General features: G+C 40.4%; 1 protein-coding gene across 25 annotated transcripts in view; it reads left to right on the top strand.

Annotated features, from left to right (window-relative positions):
- Window positions 1-21,118, top strand: part of TENM2 (teneurin transmembrane protein 2) — a 1,518,527-nt gene that overhangs the window by 1,482,816 nt on the left and 14,593 nt on the right. For 23 of the 25 annotated variants that reach the window (XM_085591001.1, XM_085591002.1, XM_085591003.1 and 20 more), the window contains 8 exons: window positions 648-915; window positions 2,073-2,216; window positions 3,673-3,922; window positions 6,835-6,855; window positions 10,714-10,946; window positions 12,400-12,554; window positions 13,048-13,922; window positions 20,055-20,230. In XM_085591001.1, the coding sequence (XP_085447127.1) occupies window positions 648-915; window positions 2,073-2,216; window positions 3,673-3,922; window positions 6,835-6,855; window positions 10,714-10,946; window positions 12,400-12,554; window positions 13,048-13,922; window positions 20,055-20,230 (2,122 nt within the window). The remainder of the gene's footprint in view (window positions 1-647; window positions 916-2,072; window positions 2,217-3,672; window positions 3,923-6,834; window positions 6,856-10,713; window positions 10,947-12,399; window positions 12,555-13,047; window positions 13,923-20,054; window positions 20,231-21,118) is intronic. The other 2 variants (XM_085591015.1, XM_085591007.1) reach the window with 1 other exon arrangement.

The following is a 21,118-nucleotide window of genomic DNA, read 5'->3' as shown; positions in this document are numbered from 1 at the left end:
GTGCTCAGGTGGCAGTTCTGACCTGAGCACAGGGCCACCATGTGTCCCCTGAAATTGCTACAGCAAATGTCTGCAGTGCTGCACTGGTTCTGGCAGCTACCAGGTTTTCTAATGAGGGCTGCAGGAGATATCCCAGTTTTATGTCACCCAGACACATTTATCTTTAATCAGCTTGCACACTCCCATTGTCATACAATATATCAAGTATATCTGTGTATTTCAGTTGCCAGCTTAGGTGTTTCAAGAGAATTTTGCCAAGGCTTGGCATGTGCTGCTGACCACAGACTGTTTCCTGATTTCTTACTTAGGACAAAAGCAAACTCTATTGGTGCTATTTCTTCACTGCTGTATTCAGTTAGGCTTTTTATTCTGTTAGTGGAAATTGTGGGTTCCTGTGATATTTCTTATGTTTCCCTTGCATATAGCTTGCAGCAAAAATGTTTGTGCTTATTTGCCCTTTTGCCAGCAGTGGGCTCTTAAAAAGATGTACACGACACCAAATAATTATTTGTCAGAAATGTCAACTGAACCGTATTGGTTTGAGGACATCCGCTCTCAGTAAAAGACATTAAGTTCTTAGGAATACACAAGGTGATAGATTAAGTAAAAATGATTAATGTAAAGTGTTTGATCTCTTTCCTTCCCAGGTTCTTCATGAAGAAATTGAGATCCCTGGCTCTAATATAAAGCTCAGCTACTTGAGTTCCCGCACTGCTGGATACAAATCCTTACTGAAGATCATCATGACTCAGACACTGGTGCCACTGAATCTGATCAAAGTTCATTTGATGGTAGCAGTAGAAGGGCATTTGTTCCAAAAATCTTTTCAGGCATCTCCCAACTTGGCATATACATTTATCTGGGACAAAACAGATGCCTATGGTCAGAAGGTTTATGGGTTGTCAGATGCCGTAGGTAAGTCAGCATATACAAGCTCCAAAACCTTCCAAGTAACACCTATAATTCTAAATAAGAAAACTGCAAACTTCCTTATGGAGGTCTCATGTAGACTGAACAGTTCATGTCTGCCTGACAAAATTTATCTTTCTATTATGGTTCTTTTGCACATTCAAAATCATATTCAGAGGGTCTAAACTCCGTTTACATGCCTGGGTTTCCTGCTCAGTACCTGACTTAGAAGGTTTAGACCAGGCAATAGGAAAAACTGGCCACAGGAACTTAGGTGAAACCTAATCCATCATTACAATTTTATTTTCTTTACTTATAAAATGATCCTCATGCTGGACTGGCTGGCAGTCTGCAGTGCATTTGAGTTTTCACACATACCCTTATTGTAGTCTCTTGTGGTATAACACATTTGAAATGAAAATGCTGTTCCTCTAATGCTGTTCAGTCTTGTAGTTCTACAGCTATTTTTAGTTAGCTTGGTTCTAGTGGGTGGGAAGAAGAGTGATCATCATAATATTTTTCAGTTTTCATTGACTGTCTGAATAATTTTAATACAACAGTGTTGAAAATGAGCATCAGAGCTGTGCCAGTGTGGAAAGAGCACCTTTTTTTAAAAAAAAATATTATTTATTTTCTATATTTTCTAAATTCTTCTTTGCTATAGCTTTTCTTTCTTATGACATTGCATGGGATATTGCTTTCCTGTGTAATGCTTCCAGTATAATTGTGCTTAAATGCACATGAAGTTTTCACTGCCCTTTGATAAATGGTATGTTAAATGAATATGCTAAATAAATGCTGTGAACACCTGGCAAATTAAGAATTTATCTTGTCCTGCTATCTGATATTTTTAATTATTTATTATAATTTTACTATATTTTAAAAAATTTATTTCTTACTCTCCTCCCAGCAAACCCATCACTTCCCAGTGTGAGCTATTAAAATAGAAGTGATCAGATCCCTGCAGAGTACATGTGAATGAAGTTTCAAATTTGTGTCTAGTCAAAGATCTGAATATAATATTGTAGAATAAAAGTGAGAAATATAATCACTCCATCTTCTTGAGGAGGCTGGGGGACTGGAATACTTGATGACTTGAATGTGCTCTGGACATTTAATTCAGGGTTTCTTCAGCAAGTATATTAGATTTTATTTCATTTCAGTGTCTGTAGGATTTGAATATGAGACTTGCCCCAGTCTCATTTTATGGGAGAAGAGGACAGCACTGCTGCAAGGATTTGAACTAGATCCCTCAAACTTAGGAGGATGGTCTCTGGATAAACATCATGTGCTTAATGTCAAGAGTGGTGAGTTAGTTCATTACATGTGTTTGCTGCCCTACAGGCAGTTTTTATTTTCATTATACTTACACTTCCAAAAATGTGATTTCCCCACTCCTAATTTCATCTTTAGCTCAGTAAGGTATGAGGCATATTGCAGTTGTCAGAAAATTTTTGTAGAATTTCATTACTTTTTTACTGTTCTGCACAGCCTGAATTGCTTAAAGTCCTAATCTTTACCCTCTATTCTGTTTTTTTGTTTATTCCCCTGTAATATCTTTCTGTCTTCCCTGTTTTTCTCATGTTAACCACATCTGTTTCTGGTTCCTTTTGCGTGACTTCCTTTTCCCCCTAACCTGAGATGGAGCTTACAAGGAGTAGGAGTCTTTGACAAGATACTGAGTCTCCTTTGTCTTTCTCATTAGTCACTTTTTTTGGTCTTCCCATCCTAAGCTGAATCTTCATGATCTTTTTATTTTACCAACAATTCTTTGGGAGCTGAATGCTCAGCATACATTTTGTTTGTTTCATGCAAAGTGTTGATTAGCCTTCCTGCTAATCATTTCCAAATAAAAAAGTATATTTCTGCTTATACAGAATGCTTAATACATCTAAATTATTATTCAGAATTGGTAAGATCAGGTTATTTGAACACACTTCCAGTGCTGACAGTGGATCCATATTTGGGTAGTACATGCCAACAGAGAGTGTAGGGTTAGGGTCATACAACTTCATTTCCACAAGAGCATGAGGCTGAAAGTTGCCAGCCAGATTTCCACAGTTTTTGATAATACAGAATATGGTCACACTGTCAGAAAATCTACTCCCTTCTTGGAGCAGGGGTCTGCTCTTTGAACAAATATTTTGAAGATAAATCCTATCTTGGAGGTATTTTCTTGAAGTCTATTAGAGATCTGTACCACCAGCTTCCCTCTTGCCTTTTATCACTGTTCCTTAGCAGCCCTTCTGGGAGTTTGATCTTTCTCCTATCTTTTCATTTTCTGAACTATCATTTTCTGTGGTTCCTCCATTTCTCATTTTTCATTTTCCATTAAAAATGTGTGAAAGACTGAGAGGTGGAGAGAGAACAGTAAGGTTGGTACAGAATTCCAAACAAAACATGATACAGGAAACTGGAGTGAGACACAAATAAGAAACTGCTCTTCTCCACCCACTCAGAAACCATCTAAACCACAGTCCCAGGCAAGAGCTGTGTGGCAGGATTTTCTTTCATAATGAATACCAAGGGTCTCTGGATGTAGGTTTGAGTCTGTGGATGTGTATGTGTGTGGGTTTTAACACTGAATCTTCATTATACCTTTATTTTTACTACTACAAAATGCTTCTGTTCTTTTTGAACCACTGAAAAACCAAATGCCAGTCATTTCAATGTACAGTCCCTAAAAGCAGCTGTTGAAAAGAAAACAGCCTCAAGTCCCCTGCAATGAATAGTGTAATAACCACTTCTCCTCTCTGTCCTTAGGTATATTGCACAAAGGCAACGGAGAAAATCAGTTTCTCACTCAGCAGCCGGCTGTGATAACCAGCATTATGGGGAACGGGCGCCGCAGAAGCATATCCTGTCCAAGCTGCAATGGTCTGGCAGAAGGAAATAAACTCTTGGCCCCTGTAGCACTGGCAGTGGGTATTGATGGAAGTCTCTTTGTTGGGGATTTTAACTATATTCGGCGTATCTTCCCCTCCAGGAATGTCACGAGCATCCTGGAGCTGAGGTAAGGCTTCACCTCAGCGTTTCACTTCTGGAGCCTGTGCTTAAATCAGCCTTTGCCATTACTTCTTATAATTTAAAAAAACATTGTCACTTTCAACCTATTTAAATTCCAGTGGAGAAATGGGGCACAGAAATGCATAGTTCAAAGTCTGTAACTTATCCAAGCATTGACTAAAGTGAAGGACTTGAGAGCAGAAATGAACTTGCACAGAAAGTACAAACCATCTCTTTCTGTCTTGTTAGTAATCACTCATTCAGTCCTCCCTCAGTGCATCTTTTGTTTGAAAAGTCTAGAATTGACTGCCCTTAGGTACTGAGCCACAGTGACAGGCAAAGGTGTAACAATCTCATGAGGTCAAAGGGAAGGTTCTCCTGCCAGTGGTTTTGAGATCCACTTTCACATTTCTTCTCCATGCTTGTGAGTCTATTTCTGTAGATTGACAAGTGCAGTTCAGATTGACATACAGATTCATTTTGCATAATCAGAAATCTTTTTAAGATTTTAACTCTTTCCTCCTGTCCCATGCCCTGCTCCAACCTTAAGATTTGATCACTTAATAGGGAAGGCATGAGTGTAGGAATGTACCACTTCACCCATTTCTGTTCCATCTTCTCTTTTCATTTTTCCAGGAGAGTCAGGAACTATTGCTTCAAACCCTCACTCATGTAACTGGACCTTATACTTACAGCACTACTGAGTATTTGCAGAAAAATGAGGGAAAATAGTGTGCCCTGGCTGTCTGCTGCCCCTCCTGGAGCCCACTCAGGCAGTAGCATTGGTGCTCCTGGAAATTGGATATAACTGCAAAGTACATTGAGTGAATTTAGGTCACAAGTCTTTTTTTAATTGTATGACCAATAACCAATTCCTCTGCTTCCACATTTAGTTTTTAATTAGTGGGGAAAAGTGCAAAATGATTGGACTGATAAAGAATAGGAGGCCTAGCTCTATTTTGCACCTCTCTTCTATTCATGTCATTCTGTTGATGTCACTATTGTGAATTCTGATTCTATAGAAAAGAAAAGAGATCTGATTCAGGCCAATTCAACTCTGAAATCACTCTCTGACACCTACCTCATACACCATCAGGCTGCCTCATTATATATTTTTTTTAAGTCATGGATCATCCAGTGCTTTCTGCTAGCAGCTCAGTTTAAACCACAGAAGGTAGCTGGCATGGAAGTGTGACCTGCTATAAATATTTATATCAATATGCACTATAACTCTGCATTATACAGAATATGCTAATTTTTTTCCTAAGTTGTTCAGATCTTTTTAGCTTTTTAGTAAATAGACTACAGCTTTATAGGTGAGGAGAAAACATTTTCAGATTAGTATATCTCTTATAATGCATGTTTATGCACCTCACTTACCAATATCAGCCAGTGACCATTTCCTAGCCCACCTTATGTTTGAAAATGTTGCCTCAAAATTTACAACAGTATTAGTGTGAGTACTTTGCTTTCTCCTTCTCTGAGAGAGATTGAGAGGGAATTTGGGTTTTCATCATGTGAGGGAAAATTGGGAAGGACATCAGTAAATAAATAGACATGGATTTTTATCTGCTGTTGTCCTCTTCCTCCTTTATAAAAGTCTGTTTTCCATAGGATAGTTTCTTTAGCTTCTGTTATAACTAGAATCAATTAACAATTAAGCTGATGCATTGTGAGTGCTGTTGGACAGCTGCAAATTACTTGACATACAGATTTTTAGGATTTACAGACTTTAGGATTACATTATGATGTCTTTTACCCCCCGTTCCTCTAAAGGGAATTAAGGTCCATTCCAGCCAACATAATCTATAGCAGTAATTGTGATTCATTGCTCATCTTGAAATCTGCATGAGTTACATGGGTAAGAGTTTGAAGATTTGAGCCATGTAAGTGTGAATGAGAGCAGAGTCTTCAGCTCCTGTTAAGTAGTTTGGATTATGTTGCAACCAGTACGTCCACAAGTACTACAAACCAAATACATGGCTTTGTTTAGATTTCACAGCTGATGTCATTTTGGTTTCATATAGGCCCCTATAAATTTTGAATGCCTTTGTACGTCAGAATATCCTAGTGTGCATATTTCCTTCACACTGGCCTTTGAGAAGGTGCCTGGTTGCAATGGCCAGCAGGAATTTGGACTCCAGGGTTGTACCTGGGGCTGCAAGCTGGGGGCTGCTCCTGGAGTGCTGCTGCTCAGGAGTCACAAACCTCCTTCCTCTGTTCAGTGCATATTCCTAAATGGAAATTATATCAATACAGCAAAAAGCTGTGATCATTTTCTTGTGGGAAGTAGAGAACACTTTTCCTTTGGCTCTGTGTCTGGGCAGTAAGCTGTGGAGCAGTTAATGCTGTTTATCTCCCATTGTACAGTACCTTACTGCTCACTTATAAGGGGTTTTTTTACCCTAACATTGGCTTGGATAGGCTTCAACAGATACCATGGAGCATCCAAACTTGCTTTAAGCAATTATTTTAGAGACTAGGAGGAGAGAAAAACAAACTGCATAGTAAAAATTTCTCTGAAATAGCCTGTTGGAAAATTATTTTGATTTCAACTGGCAGACAATATCCAAAACCAGTGCTTCCCCCTGCCCAGTTCTGTATTCAGAGATCTGCCAGTTTCTCTCACTCCTAGCCCCCAAGCTATCCATATTTCCATGTGAAAATTCTTTCAGTGGTTCAGAAAGTTTCCTAAATATGAGGGGAGGGGGGTGGGGGCAGGGGTATCCTGTAGAGAATTAGCTTGCAGCTCTATCCCTCCCAGCCACTCTTCACCTGTAAACTAAGCTAAGGCTAGTGCTGAAAAGAGATATCTTCTCCTGTGTCCTTTTGTAAAATAAAACAAATACTATGTTTGCTTTACCATCTATTCTTCAGCTAACTGTTTGTTCTTTTTTCTTCTGTTCCCTTTCTATAAAGAAATAAAGAGTTTAAACATAGGTAAGACATGAGCTCTTTCCCATATAATTTGATATGGTTTGTTTGCTTCATTGTGTTTGCTTTTTGTGTTGTGCTTCTTGTGTAATGTTATGTTCTTCATGTACCATATATAGAAACATTTTTATGTGCTAATTGTGTGTTATGAATATGATAAGCATTAGCAATTACAAAATGCAGTCAAAAAGCAGCCAATAAGTCCTGACAGTAATTAGAAATTTCTAGTAGAATGCAAGTATAATGAACCCCAAGCTAACTTCTAGATAAACACCTCTCCCTGCTGTCTATAATTGGTCTAAATGGTCAAGGTAAACTACAACAGCATTCTCACAAACACCAGAAAGGTTCACAAAAGCACTAATGACTGCATATAGGTCAAATACTCATTTTCTGGCCATTAATGATTTTCTGAACCCACTGTCTTTTGCCATAATTTAGTTTATATTTCTTTTGTCAAACACTTTTAATAGCCAACCTGTGGGGCTGGCTGTGTGCAACCACTAGAAGCAGTCACTGTGAGATTGAGGAGGGAGGCATAACCCTCCTGGATGTTAGGAGAGAGCACTAGGTGTTCTGGATGGCTGCAGCATAGGAAACACTTGTGCCTCCTTTCATGTCACACCTGGAACAGGGAGAATGTTCACCCTGGAGAAAATCAAGGGCAAGAACATGAAGAGCTCTTGTAAACTGTTTCATAGTGTCCTGTGCATTTCCCTTTTAAAACCATACTTTCCATTTTTGTGATACAAGTTGATGCAATAGATGGTCTGGACTAAACAGGATCATTTCCCCTTAACAATATATTTTGGCATAGTAACACTATGCCCTAACTATTCTTATCTGGGTAAATTAATTGACAAATTGCCAATGATTATTGGTGATGCTGGAGGCTCCTTATTGCTTCAACTAAGCCTAGTTCATTTTCCATCTGCTTAGAGATTTGCTCTGGACAGCTTCTCTTTTGGTTAAACCTAAAGAAAAGCTGCTCCTGAACAAGAATTTGATGCACCTGTGAGAAGAACAGGGAGAATGAGCTGCACTTGCTGCCAGGCCCCAGGCTCCATCTGAGAGCAGAGTGAGGCTGCAGATGGTGGTGACCACAATTCACTCGGGGGCTGGAGGCACAGACATTATTGGCAGAGGCCTCTGAGCAACACTGAATGCCATGGAAAATCTTTTAAAACAAGTTACAATCCTTGGCCTCCTATAATTCAAGTGAAAGATTGCAATGGTGCAGAGAAAAGAAAGGCAGAGGTCTTTAATTGCTGGGATGCCAGTTTGAGAAATATTGAGTACTCATTTATAAAACAAATCCCTGTTTGAGGTAATAGTTTCATCGATTCTTTGGGAGCACAATGAGTGCATATTACCTTCCAGCAGTCATTTTCTGTCAAATTCCCTCAAAAATTTGCTTAGAGTTTTCCACTATCTGTTCACTGACCTAGTTCAGGAAAGAGGGCAGGAGAATGGAACAGGTCTGCAGCTCCAGTGAGCTGCTCTCTGATCTGGAACCGAGCTTGTGACTGACCCCCTGGCACAACTGCCCTGGGGAGATCCCAGAGGAGAAAGGCAGGGTGAGCTCCATGGATGCACCATGACTGCAGGAGAGGGGAGGGAACTATCCCATGTTCTGCCATTGCCCTTTACCCTGACTCGTGTCTTATCCCATCCTGGTAGCAGCAGGGCACACCCTAGGGCTGGCTGAGGGCAGAGGGAAGGCAAGGGTGGGCACAGGCTGGCAAAACCTGTGAAAACAAGAGAGATCCTTCCATTCCTGCAGGGTGGCAGCTGCTCCCCTGGGCACCGTGTGAGCAGCTCTCACCACTGAGTCCAGCAGGACCCTGACTTCCACTGCAAGCAGCAGTGTCTGTGCCCAGCTCCAGTCTGTGCCCAGCTCCAGTCTGGGCCTGCCTCGGGTGCCCATTGGCCAGGGTGGGTTATGTGCCTTGTTTCAGAAGGGCCATGCAAAAGGCACCAGCTGCAGGGCAACCTTGATCTAAGTGTGGGTGTGTTTGTGAAGCACAAGGCCAGCACCACAGCAGAGTGTGTTCAGTGTAAGGGGCAAGCATGGTGGGAGAACAGAGCAGACTTTGGAAGCAATGACAAACATGCAGGTGTTTGTATGGCTCAGATACCCGAGAGACTGGAGGAATCTCTAAAGTGGAAAGAACTATTTTGCTATGTTGCAAAGAAGGTTGAGCATTACTTTGGAGGGATGAGAAGGAATGTGGTAAGGGTGTAGTGGAGAGGTGCAGTCTGCTGCTTAATATAAGGAGACAAACTTGGAGAATAATGAGATTGTCCTCTAATCTCAAGCATGTCACTAGTTTCCCTGCATAACTTTGTCTACACCACTTAACCTCTCTGTGCCTCAGTTTCCTCCTCTGTAAAATGGGTGCTACACCCATCTTTTTAAAGTACTCCAAGATCCATGCATGAAATAAACCTGCCAAGTATTTTTTTTTTTGTTTATTGTATTTCTTCATCTCTAATTTCTACACTCCTAGACTTCAGCAGATGGTATTGCCTCTGCCTACTGAATTGTGATCCAACCAATCTCCTTCCTACTTTCTACAGTCTTAGAACAAACCATTATTGACCTAAACCCATGGCATGTCAAAGACTGGCATAGAGGAAAATAACTGTAGAAAGCGATATTTTGGGGCCTCCTCATTCCTCCAAATCTGGAGGAATCATGACCACATGACCACAGTTACCTTGGTGTGCCGATGGATCCATCTGCCGAAAGTGGCTTTATTATAGTTTCAGCGATTCTGCTCAAGAAATGGCTTATGTCCATCATAGCTTACCTCTGTGTATCCTCACTCTTGGAGATGGGCACTTTTGCCACATGAAACTAGGAGTGTGGATATTTGGAGGCAAATATCTCTGGTTACTGGTAAGTAACCTTCATTTTTTTTCTTCCCGTCTTCATTTGTCTTCTATGCTTTGAAACCACCATTGACCTTATTTATGCTCACCCATAGGCTCCAAAGGCTGGAAAATTCACATCATGCTTAAAATCCAAATAAACTGAGTAAAACTAGCCAGGCAAGATTTTGAAAATATTTCTGCACTGCAGTTCCGTGTGTAGAATGTATATATATTGTGAAAATTGACATTTCTCAATTTGCAGATGATTTGCTAAAGTAGTTCTAAAATGTGACAAGCTGTCAAAAAACATGTATTTCAGAAGAGAAGTAGCTTTCCATATGAGCACCCATTCCAATCACGAACTGAGGACCAGTTTTTCAATAACAGAAGATTTGGAGTTAAAGTCAGACACTTGGGGTCTCTGGTTGTAGTTATATAACCAACCTCATCTGCTGTAAATTACATTATTGATAAGAATGAATGAGAACAAATTTGCTTTAGAAAAAAATTTGTTATGCCTCTGCCTCCTACTTATACAAAACCTCACAAATCTTGTGGCATAATCTAAGTAACTCAGAAGCCGATTCTTTGATCCTACTCCTATGACTTCTGCTTCCAAAGGAAGTTAAACAAGGTAGCGGGAGGGGGGAAACAGATAAGCTGAAGAGAATTGACCTGAAGAAGATCTAAAGGGCTAAAGAGATCAAGAGGAAAGACTGCTGTGCAGCTCTGGCTTATTGGGCTCTGCTGTGCAAGGTTCAGTGTAGAAAGATGAGTGAGATTTAAAATTACAATCCCTCTGAACACTGACCAGGCCCTAATCAAGTCAGTCCTCAGGTGATGGTCCTTCAGACCTCACCTCCATTCCAAGGTGTCAGACTTTCTTTCCAGATCTTTCTGTGCCTGATGAGTATCCAAGCTCTGAAAGCCTGTGAAGTTTCTAGACTGCTCAGCTGTTTCTGTTTTATGCTTTCTTTTTCTCTAAAGCAACAATCCTGCTCATAAATACTATCTGGCCGTGGACCCTGTTTCAGGCTCCCTCTACGTGTCGGACACCAATAGCCGACGGATATACAAAGTCAAGTCCCTCACGGGCACCAAGGACCTTGCTGGTAACTCTGAAGTGGTGGCAGGGACAGGAGAGCAGTGCCTGCCCTTTGACGAAGCCAGATGTGGGGATGGAGGGAAGGCAGTGGACGCAACCCTAATGAGCCCGCGAGGTAAAGCAGGAAAAGAAGCCGGAGAAAATGACTGCGTGCAGCTAGGCTGGATGTGGAAATAATTATCTGGCAATTAAATCACTCCTTGCTCGGTGATTTTTATTCTGGGCTTTAATTACAGTGGATTGGCAAGTGTTCGTGCTTTGTTTAGTTAAAGCAAACTTTATTACCCTGGCACTGAGTGCTGCAAAAGGAGAACAGAACACAAATTAGCAGGGTACCGCTCACTCCAAGAAGCAAGCGTGTGAACAGGGAAAGTGATTACTGTTTGAGATGCAGTCTTTGGGGAGAGAAATTGCTTGCTGTGGCTTTTCTCTGAGTTTTTCCTCCATGTATCTCCTTTTTCTTCAGAATCAGAGAAAAAAAATAAAAGGATTTTTGCCCTTTACAGTTTCTAATTTTTGACAAAAAATTTTCAAGATGATACAGAGATTTGGGGCTGTGTTTCTTTTTAAGATTTTTTTCCTCTGTTGTTTCATCTTAATTATAAGGATGAATTAATCAGCTGTATTGCCATGTGTTTCAAGCATCTTTGGGCTTTTTCAGTGGCTGAAAATAACTAGGTGATTATAAAGGTACACAAAAATGGAAAGTCCTGTTTCTTTGTATAGGAAGTAGTTTCAGTTAACACACAGAAATTAAAAAGATGAAGCTCTGTCTTCTCTCACTGCCCAGTGGGATGAGCACTGCAACCACTTGAGGACAGAATTTTTTTAGATCAATATTTTATTTTCAGCCTGAGAAATGGACAAGGCAGTGCACCAAATCAAAGCAGGAAAGTCATGTGAGAAAAAGGCTGCCCTCCTTCCCAACAGGCAGCAGCATCTGTCTTTTCCTCCGAGGGAGCTCCCTTCTTTTCTGTGCCTTTCCTCTCTAAGGACTCACAGTGTGACAGGCATTGAACCTTCCCTTTTTTTATAGGCTGGAAACTCCTGTGGCTTCATCTGGAAACACCAGATGTTTTCTGTATTTTCAGTGCAACAGGTCAAAGAATTAAAAAATAATCCAGAAATAATACAATGTCCTCTTAGTTTTCACAAAATTTTGGAGGTATATTAAAAGATTTCTAAAAAATTCTTCATCCTCATTAGATTCTTCTGATGAAGGAAGCAATGCCTCAAATTTCTGAGTAAAACGGGAGGATAATTTTTTATTTGGTTTATGTAATATATCAGAGAGTTTGAATCTAGCAATAAGCTGATACATTTTGCTGGGTCTTTTGCATGTTTGGGGATTTCTGTGGTTTTCTTTAAAGCCCTGAAGGGTAAACCTGCTTGATGCCATTTCTTTGGCAGAGCAATGGGTTTTTGGAGGGTTCCAGGACCTATGCTCAGGTTGGGAGGATGAAGGAGTGGGGGAAGTGAAAAAATGTCACCAAATTGTAAGCAAGACAAAGCCTGCCTTGAAGCAGGAGCCTCACTGCTGCACTGATGCCCGTGTTTTATATTTTCAGGAATTGCAGTGGATAAGTATGGTCTCATGTATTTTGTTGATGCCACTATGATTAGAAAAGTGGATCAGAATGGAATTATATCAACCCTGCTAGGCTCCAATGACCTTACTGCTGTTCGACCTCTCAGCTGTGATTCCAGCATGGATGTCACCCAGGTAGAGTCTTTCTGCATTTACTTTCCTCTCTGCCTTAGAAGAGATGGGCATCTATTTTGGATGACTGCCTGGCCACTTAAGAAACACATTATGCAGCACAAGATGATAACGTATTTGATTTGTTACTGAAATGAGTGAACCATCCTATTTACTGTGGCTCACACAGTTTATTTATGCAACTATAGAGAAATAAGGTTGAGATAATGGGAGTTATTGTCTTAATTGCCTGTTTTTCTGTAATTATTGTAGAGCTTCCACAGTGTAGCATTCATTCTTGCACAGAAACACAATTAGCCAAAGTTACAACTGCACGTAGCTTTAATATTTCTGAAAGACAAAATCATTGTTTGAAATAGTTGCCGTTCATGACTTGGTTTCATGATTTACACTGATAAACCCCTCACTAATTGCTGTTGTTACACGTGGAATTTTAAACACTAGGAGTGTACTTTTCAGTTTCGAGTTTTACAGTAATAATTTGTGCAACTCATAGGTACGGCTGGAGTGGCCTACTGATCTCGCTGTCAATCCCATGGACAACTCCCTTTATGTCCTAGAGAACAATGTTATTTTACGGATCACAGAAAACCATCAAGTTAGCATTATTGCTGGACGCCCCATGCACTGCCAGGTTCCTGGTATAGACTACTCTCTTAGCAAACTGGCTATTCATTCTGCACTTGAATCAGCCAGTGCCATTGCCATCTCACACACAGGAGTTCTTTACATCAGTGAGACAGATGAAAAAAAAATTAATCGGCTACGCCAGGTAACTACCAATGGAGAAATATGCCTTCTTGCAGGGGCAGCTTCAGACTGTGATTGCAAAAATGATGTCAACTGTAATTGCTATGCTGGGGATGATGGGTATGCCACTGATGCCATCTTAAATTCACCATCTTCCTTAGCTGTGGCCCCAGATGGTACCATCTACATAGCTGATCTCGGAAATATCCGCATTAGGGCTGTCAGTAAAAACAGGCCCGTTCTTAATTCCTTTAACCAATATGAAGCTGCATCTCCAGGAGAACAGGAGCTGTATGTCTTCAATGCTGATGGGATTCACCAGTACACTCTGAGCCTCGTTACTGGGGAGTACTTGTACAATTTCACCTATAGCAGCGACAACGATGTCACGGAGGTGATGGACAACAACGGCAACTCCTTGAAGGTGCGGCGGGACGCCAGCGGGATGCCCCGCCACTTACTGATGCCGGATAATCAGATTGTCACCCTGGCTGTTGGCACTAATGGTGGACTCAAGCTGGTCTCAACACAGACCCTGGAGCTCGGATTAATGACATATAATGGAAACAGTGGTCTCTTAGCAACGAAGAGTGATGAAACAGGATGGACAACCTTTTATGAGTAAGAATGTTTTTGGATATATTAAGCATACATTTATTTTTCAAATGGTAGTGAGTAGGCCCTAGGCTGATCCTGCTGCAATTTGTTGTAGGTTTTTTCACTGATACTTGAGTAAGGCCGTTGCACCTCAGTCCAGGGTGATGCTGGGAATGGTTAAGTGGCTTTGTGATGGCATCCTTTGGGTGGGTGCTGATCCCCCTAAATCCCTGCCTGGGCTTTGAGTTTGGGGCAGCCCATCCCCGCCCAGCACAGAGGGCCGTGTGCCATGGCCAGAGCCCCGGCTTAGGCAAGCTGCTGTTCATGGTCAGCACAGCCAGAGCAGCCCAGCACTCCCCTGCAGCTCCCACAGAGCTGCCTCTCTCTAGGAGCCCTCATGCTGCAGCTTCTTTTGGAACTCAAATTATCTCTCTTTATGTTCAGCCTCATATATTACTCATGGTTGTTAAAATGTTGATTAACTTCAATGATTGTTCATTCCTGAGACAAGTGAGGAAATTAGATCCCCAGCTATCTGTCAGACCCCTAGTGTAACTTCCATAATTTGTAGATAACCCAAAAGCACACTGGTGTTCATGAGCATATAGATTAAATAGAACTTCCTCTTTAAATGAAATTCATCTGAAGAGATGAGGTTCAAAAGTATATTAAAAATCTACAAAAACTAGTCCAATTTTTATTAATATTTATTCTGTTCTTAGTAGTCTCATTGCCATTTTTTTGATCAAAACAATTTTAAAAAGAGAAGCTAAATGACATACTGAAAAATGTATGTAGGTATGGAAGTCTGATACCATATATTTTGTCCGAATCAGTTAATGATTAAAAAACATCATTCCCCAAATCAGTGAGTAGAAAATAGCAATAAGGCTTTATATTTCATTTCAAATGGCAGGCTTATTTTCAAGTCACAGCCTAGCAATAGCACACACCTCTTAGTTTATTGATGCATTCAGCTTGGCCACCTGTTTCCTCTGCTTAGAGAGGCCGTAGGAAAGGCAGGGATGGAGGGAGGTGTGCTCGGTGAGCTGGGAATGCTGCCCTGCACAGCAGGGATGCTGCGGCATTCCCGTCGGAAGGAAAGCAGTGCCCTCTCGTGGGGCGCAGCCTCTCCTCCAGCCCGCGCCTTCGCCTGCCGAGGGACTCATTTTCCCTTCTTGTTTCTTTACCACAAATTCGTTACAGAAATTGTTCAGTTACATGACCACACGAAGGTTTTACCTGCTGATTACAAGCTCAATTAAAAGCTCAGTGGACTAGACGGAATAAATTTCACATTATTGTTGATAAGATGTGGATGCCCTTCTAGGAAGGTTTATTTTTTCCTCGATAGGTAGCTCAAGATGCAGTCATACAAATTAGTTATTTCTCAAAACACCAGAAATTAATTCTAGAAAACTAAATAGAGAAATAATTGAAAACTATATGAAAATACATAAAACATTTTAAAATGTCATCAGAAAGTTACTGGTTACAAAACTGGTATAACTGGTGTCAGAGAGTCACACCAAGTGCTAAGTTAACATGGTTTATTAGATAAATTCTATTATGATTCCTAAGGAAATACAGAAGGTAGGGGCTTTGATGTCTTACTGAGATCAGCTGAAAGTATCATTTAATGTGTACATAGTGCTGCATTTTTTTTTTCCGAGATCAAATAAGAAAAGATGCACAACCTTTGCCTCAGGTCAGTGGAAGTTAAATACCATCTTTAGATCTAAATATTACAGCCTCAGGTACTATCTTATATAATTAGTATCTTTGATGAGGCAGCAGAAATAACTTATTTCTCCCAGATTTGTACATGCATTCTCTTAAGCATAGAGCCCACAGATGAGAGAACCATAAAGACATTATTTAAATTGAATATACCAACTTAAACAATCACACCACAGTCACTCAGCACTGGTTTCTGGTTTCTGTTTGTTCTTTGAAACAGCTCCTAAGACAAAACGCTGTATTCATCATTCTGCAATTTTTTTGGTAGCTACAAATTAATATCAATTGAAGATGAAAGAAGTATTTAGCCAATGAGAGTTTATAAGGACAATAAAATAGTTTTCTGTGCAGATACATTCATGCATTCATACAGACATAATCAGTAGTCAAAATTGCTAATATGGCAGCAGAACTGGAAAAGAACACAGGTCTTTTAAGTGGTAAAGTACGACATGAGCTAAAGTTCTTATGAAAAATTTATGTCAGTGCATTTATATCAACCAGGCACTGAAGTGCCATGTTATCTAATTGGGTATATTCTCTCATTTATCTGAAACTTCACCCTGGAAATGCTCTCAGAATTACATTTGTATAGTTAATCTAGGTGTGCATATGCAGAGAGTTGCAGACACAAGCTGGTTTGTGTGTGCACACTCCATATGTGAATTCTATAGATAGCATCTGTGCATGTGCATGCAGCTCATTTGCAGAAGAAACAGCCAAGGCTCTTCAATAATAGAACAGCTACCAGCAGGCTCACATGGGGTAATTTAAGCTTGGCTTGGGCATGAAGCACAATCTTTGAAGCAGCTCCCAGTGGTATTCCTCTCGGTCTAGGGAGCATCCTGAGAGAATGCTGCAGGCTTTTTTCTGGAGTCAGTTTTAAAAGGGACAGAAAACAGGGGTGTCTGTAAATGTGTGTGGCTCTGTGCCTTACCCAGCTCTGTGTTGAGTCAGAAGCTGCTGTTCCTCCTCTCTGCAGTGCTGGATATGGCCCTGTCCTTCCTGCTCCACCCATGAGCTGTCAAGAGCACAACTCAAAGCTAAGAGTGGGATGCTGGCCATAAAAACTGGGACAGCAGCCCCCAGGGCACTGCCTGGAGCCCAGTGGAGGGATGCACAGGTGTTTGTAGCTGCCTGAGAAGGTGCCATGGCTGAGCTGTAGGTGTGGCCATGGGCAGCTCAGAGCCACCAGGCTGGCAGAGACAGCCCCAGCTTTGTCCCTCTGTCACCCAGAGCTGTCCTGGGAACCTTTGCCTGCTGGCAGGGGCCTCTTGGTCACAGCTAGCAAAGAGCTGGGGAGGGAGCAGTGGGGAGGTGCTGCTGTTCGGTGGTTTTTACGGTACTGGGAAAAAGGAAGGTTGTTTGCCCTTGTGATGTTATTAGTAGAAAAACTTGAGATGAAGCCTTACTCTAACTGAAATCAGTAACAAAACCTCAGGAATTTGGGAGTACCCACAGCCCACCTCATTTGAAAATGTAAGAGTTCCCTTATCAGACCTGATTCATCCAGGCTGATGCTGTGTCACAGACTGCAATAGGTAGAGACTGCTTCTGAAGAAGCCACCAGGTCAATTAATATATTTTTCATTGTAAATTTGGGGTTTTTATTTCATTAGACCCAGGTTCATGACATGAAGAAGAGAAATACATAATCATTTAATTAATGTATAGTTTATTCTTATTATTCAGATAAATGTCTGGGTGTTGTATTCTACTGAGCACTTGCTCTCATGTAATACATAAATTTTAAAAAAGTCTCAGGAATATGTCACTTAAATTTTGTGATAGATAAACGGTTTCTGTTATATTAATTTTAATTATTTTTACCTTTAAAATATTTTTTAAAATAAGATTTTATTTTGATACAATGGACAAAGTAGAAATGCCTTCATTATATATTGGTATCAGAGTGTGTATATATCATTTAAGTAGTGAATTTTTAATATAACTAATTCGTAATCTAAATGGTCTGCAGATCTTCAATGAGAGTACTTTTGCATATATTTTGTTAAGTGTACCCATTACTTGCTTATAAACTCTTTTAATCTCTACTGTTGCTGCTTTCAAAGCTGTGACCAGCATTGGGGAACACACCCCATGCCAGGGGTAAAACAGTAATTTCTTGAAATAGCACTGGAATATTTTCATTTTTCTGCCTCAATCTCTGTACATCCACATCCATATTCACTTTTTAGACTGCCCTTATACTTTGAATAGAGATTTCCAGTGAGTAGCCCACAGCAATCCCCAGGAATTTTTCCTAGGTTAATTAAATACCCAGCAATGTGAATGAAAAGTTTAAATTAATGTCTCATTTGCATTGCCTAAAATATATTTGCTGATGGGGAATTTCACCAACCATTTTTCTGGAAGTTCACCGAGTGCTGCAGAGTCACACTGGAGACACTCATAGTTTTTTCTAGTTTGTCCTAAATAACACTGTCTGTGCTGTAGAATTTGACATCCAAGTGTTCTCTTCATCACTCTGCTCATCATGAAACTCACCACATACAGACTCTTAAGGGGCCTTATTAACCTTTAAGATTTTCGAAATTGTCCATTTTTTGTGGTTTTATTTTCCCCCTGAAAGACAGATGCTTGGCTGGATCAAGTTCTTCCTTTAGCTGTTCTTTTGGAGTGCTTTTCAATGTTTTTGTCAAGACCTCTAGAAAGACTTAACCCACTTTCACAGATTATCTCAACATATCTTTTTTTTTCAGTATCTTGCTGATGTGTGCTGATATCTATATATAAATATATATGTATCTGTGGTGAGAAACTTGTGACTATATTGAAAAAAATCGTGCTGTTTAGTCTTTATTTCATCCTGAGCTACTCAAATGAACACAATGTATTATTGGTCCCTTTTAGGTCGCATGATGCTTTGTTTTATTGATTTCCTTCTTTGCCTAATACTTCCATTGGTTCTGGTAAGGCTTGCTGCTCCACAGGTGATTTCTTCCTTCCTCCCCAATATTCAGTTGAAGATGCAACCATTTGCAATGGATTTGAAAGTCATATACTTTGTTCATTTTAACTGAGGAGCCAATCTGTGTCTTAAATTTTAGATATTCTGTATAGTTCAGGTGGCCTAGTCTGAGGTTTCTGAGTGTTTTAATTGTAAAACCATGTAAAGCTCTGATTTTTTTTCATCTTTACAGCTAACCACAGCCTGCAATGAACTGAGCTAGCTCCATGGTACTAAATGTGCTCCTCTTCTCTTCTGTTACTCTTCAGACAGTGCAATGGATTTACCAGTTCTCTTCCAGGCTTCCTGCATCTCTACATCCCAAGGATGACCAGTTGGTTTCAATCTCTACCTAAACCTTTCCCTTTATCTACACAGGACATTTTTTCTTGCCTTTCTGCTCTCTAGAAGCCCCTGTGCTTCGGTAGCGGCTGGGTGAGAGACTTGCACAAGTAGAGAACTGCAGCAAGCAGAGTGTCAGACTGGAATGCTGATTTTATTTCAGGTCCCCATTTCTTGCTCTAAGATCCAAGGGATTGCTTCTTTAGCAAATGTATGCACACAACTAGAGCAGACTGAAGGAAAGGGGGAAAGGATATTATTTGATTTCCAGCAGCATTCCTTCTTTACCCCCTCCTCAGACTTTATACCTCTAAAGAAATTTAACTCTGCAAAATATGGAAAGCCTTTTTTTTCTTTTTTTTTTCTTTTTTTTTTTTCTTTTTTTTTTCTTTTTTTTTTGCTTTTTCTTTTCTTTTTTTTAATTTTTTTTTTTAATCTTTATGACTCTGGAGCATTTAACTCATTTTCTAAGGTCTATTCTAAGTGCTGACTGCTGCCCTTTGTGCAACTCCAACCTCTGTCCTGTGCTTTTCATCTTTCATATTTATGATCCAAAATACTGACCTCAAAATGCAGTTCAATACCACAGATAAGATCTAAATGAAATTATAATGTTGTCAAGCTGATGTATATTTTAATACTTTATGGCAAGTTTATTTCTTGATATGTCACTCAAGACCATACTTAGTTTCCACTAGGTATTCAAAAGCAAATGTGCAGTTTATACAATTGTTTACTGCAGTTTCCATCAGAAGTCCGCTTCCTTAGATTGAAATGCAACTATTAAAATGCAGACTAATTTACTAGTTATAATTGTTTGAGCCAGATATCAGTCAATATATTAATAACAATTTAATTAATTTAATTATTCAAAATATGCTAGCCTGGATTTGCACCCATGTAGTTGAGATCAGTATCTAAAAGATATTATTTCATCATTATAGACTCTTTCAAGAACAGAGAAATAGATATGGCCAGGATGTTCTTGAAAATCTGTTTCAGTCTGGGTTTTTTTGCACAAATGTGGTGCATTATTAATACATTGGGTATTGAAATGGACATATTTCCTCATGCTTTTTTGCTCTCACTAACTTTTCTATTAGCTATGATCATGAAGGGCGTCTGACCAATGTAACACGTCCCACTGGAGTGGTAACTAGCCTTCATCGAGAAATGGAAAAGTCTATTACCATCGACATTGAGAATTCTAATCGGGATGACGATGTCACGGTCATCACAAATCTCTCCTCTGTGGAGGCTTCCTATACAGTTGTTCAAGGTACCAAAGCACACTTCTCAGCACACTCCTAACCACACACACAGCCTGAGAAAGCAATTCGCTAATTATTTGTGTCATTAGTACACTTATGAGCAGGGGGAAACTATGTAAGGCTTGCAAGAAAAACTCCCAGAAAGCTTATTCCTAAAATGACAGGTCTTCAGGACAGGTAAGAGCCATTTTGCAGTCCTGCTTTGTGTCAAGTACATATGGTCACTGTCTGCTAGGGAAGGTTAGTCCTGCCACTGCCTCCTGGGTCAGGGTCACTTCACCCACTTACGTATTCCTCTGTACTTCCCTGCAAAATTGGTTCTGACTTCTGTGCCACAGAGATGCAACCTGACTGATGGATATGGCTGCGGGGGGAGATCCTTCTGGAGAGGCTCAGGAAGCCTTTAGTAGAAGAAGTCTAAATGTATACACTGCCATTAATTACAGTGTAGAACAGTCAGGGCAGTGGATGGTGTGGTGCCAGAGATGGCCCTTCCAAGAGCAGTGTACAGCCCGAGGGTGGCAGGAGGCAGCAGCAGCACAGGCTCAGAGTTTGTGTAGAGCATTCCAGCACCGCCCAGGCATTGAATCTGATAGAGTCAGTTATCAAATACTGACTGAAAGGGATTTGGTGAGTGATGGGGCTTTTAAATTAAGATATAATGTCACTGGAATGAGAATATCACCATCAAACAATAGTCTCCTCCTGACATAAATGTCAACATTTGTAGACTATTATACCATGACAGGTCTGGTTACAAAGACTTAATTTATTTTATACCAGATGATTAATTACGTAGATGCAGTCCTTCTGTCAGGCAAATATTGATGTGCTGCTGACAGCTGCACACTCTGGCACTCCATCCTGGCTTAGAGGGGACGTGGCTGTGTCCAACA

This window comes from Lonchura striata, chromosome 13 (genome assembly GCF_050655825.1).
Source record: "Lonchura striata isolate lonStrDom1 chromosome 13, ASM5065582v1, whole genome shotgun sequence".
Classification (NCBI taxonomy): Eukaryota; Metazoa; Chordata; class Aves; order Passeriformes; family Estrildidae; genus Lonchura; species Lonchura striata.
This window is presented reverse-complemented; position numbering and strand designations above follow the sequence as displayed.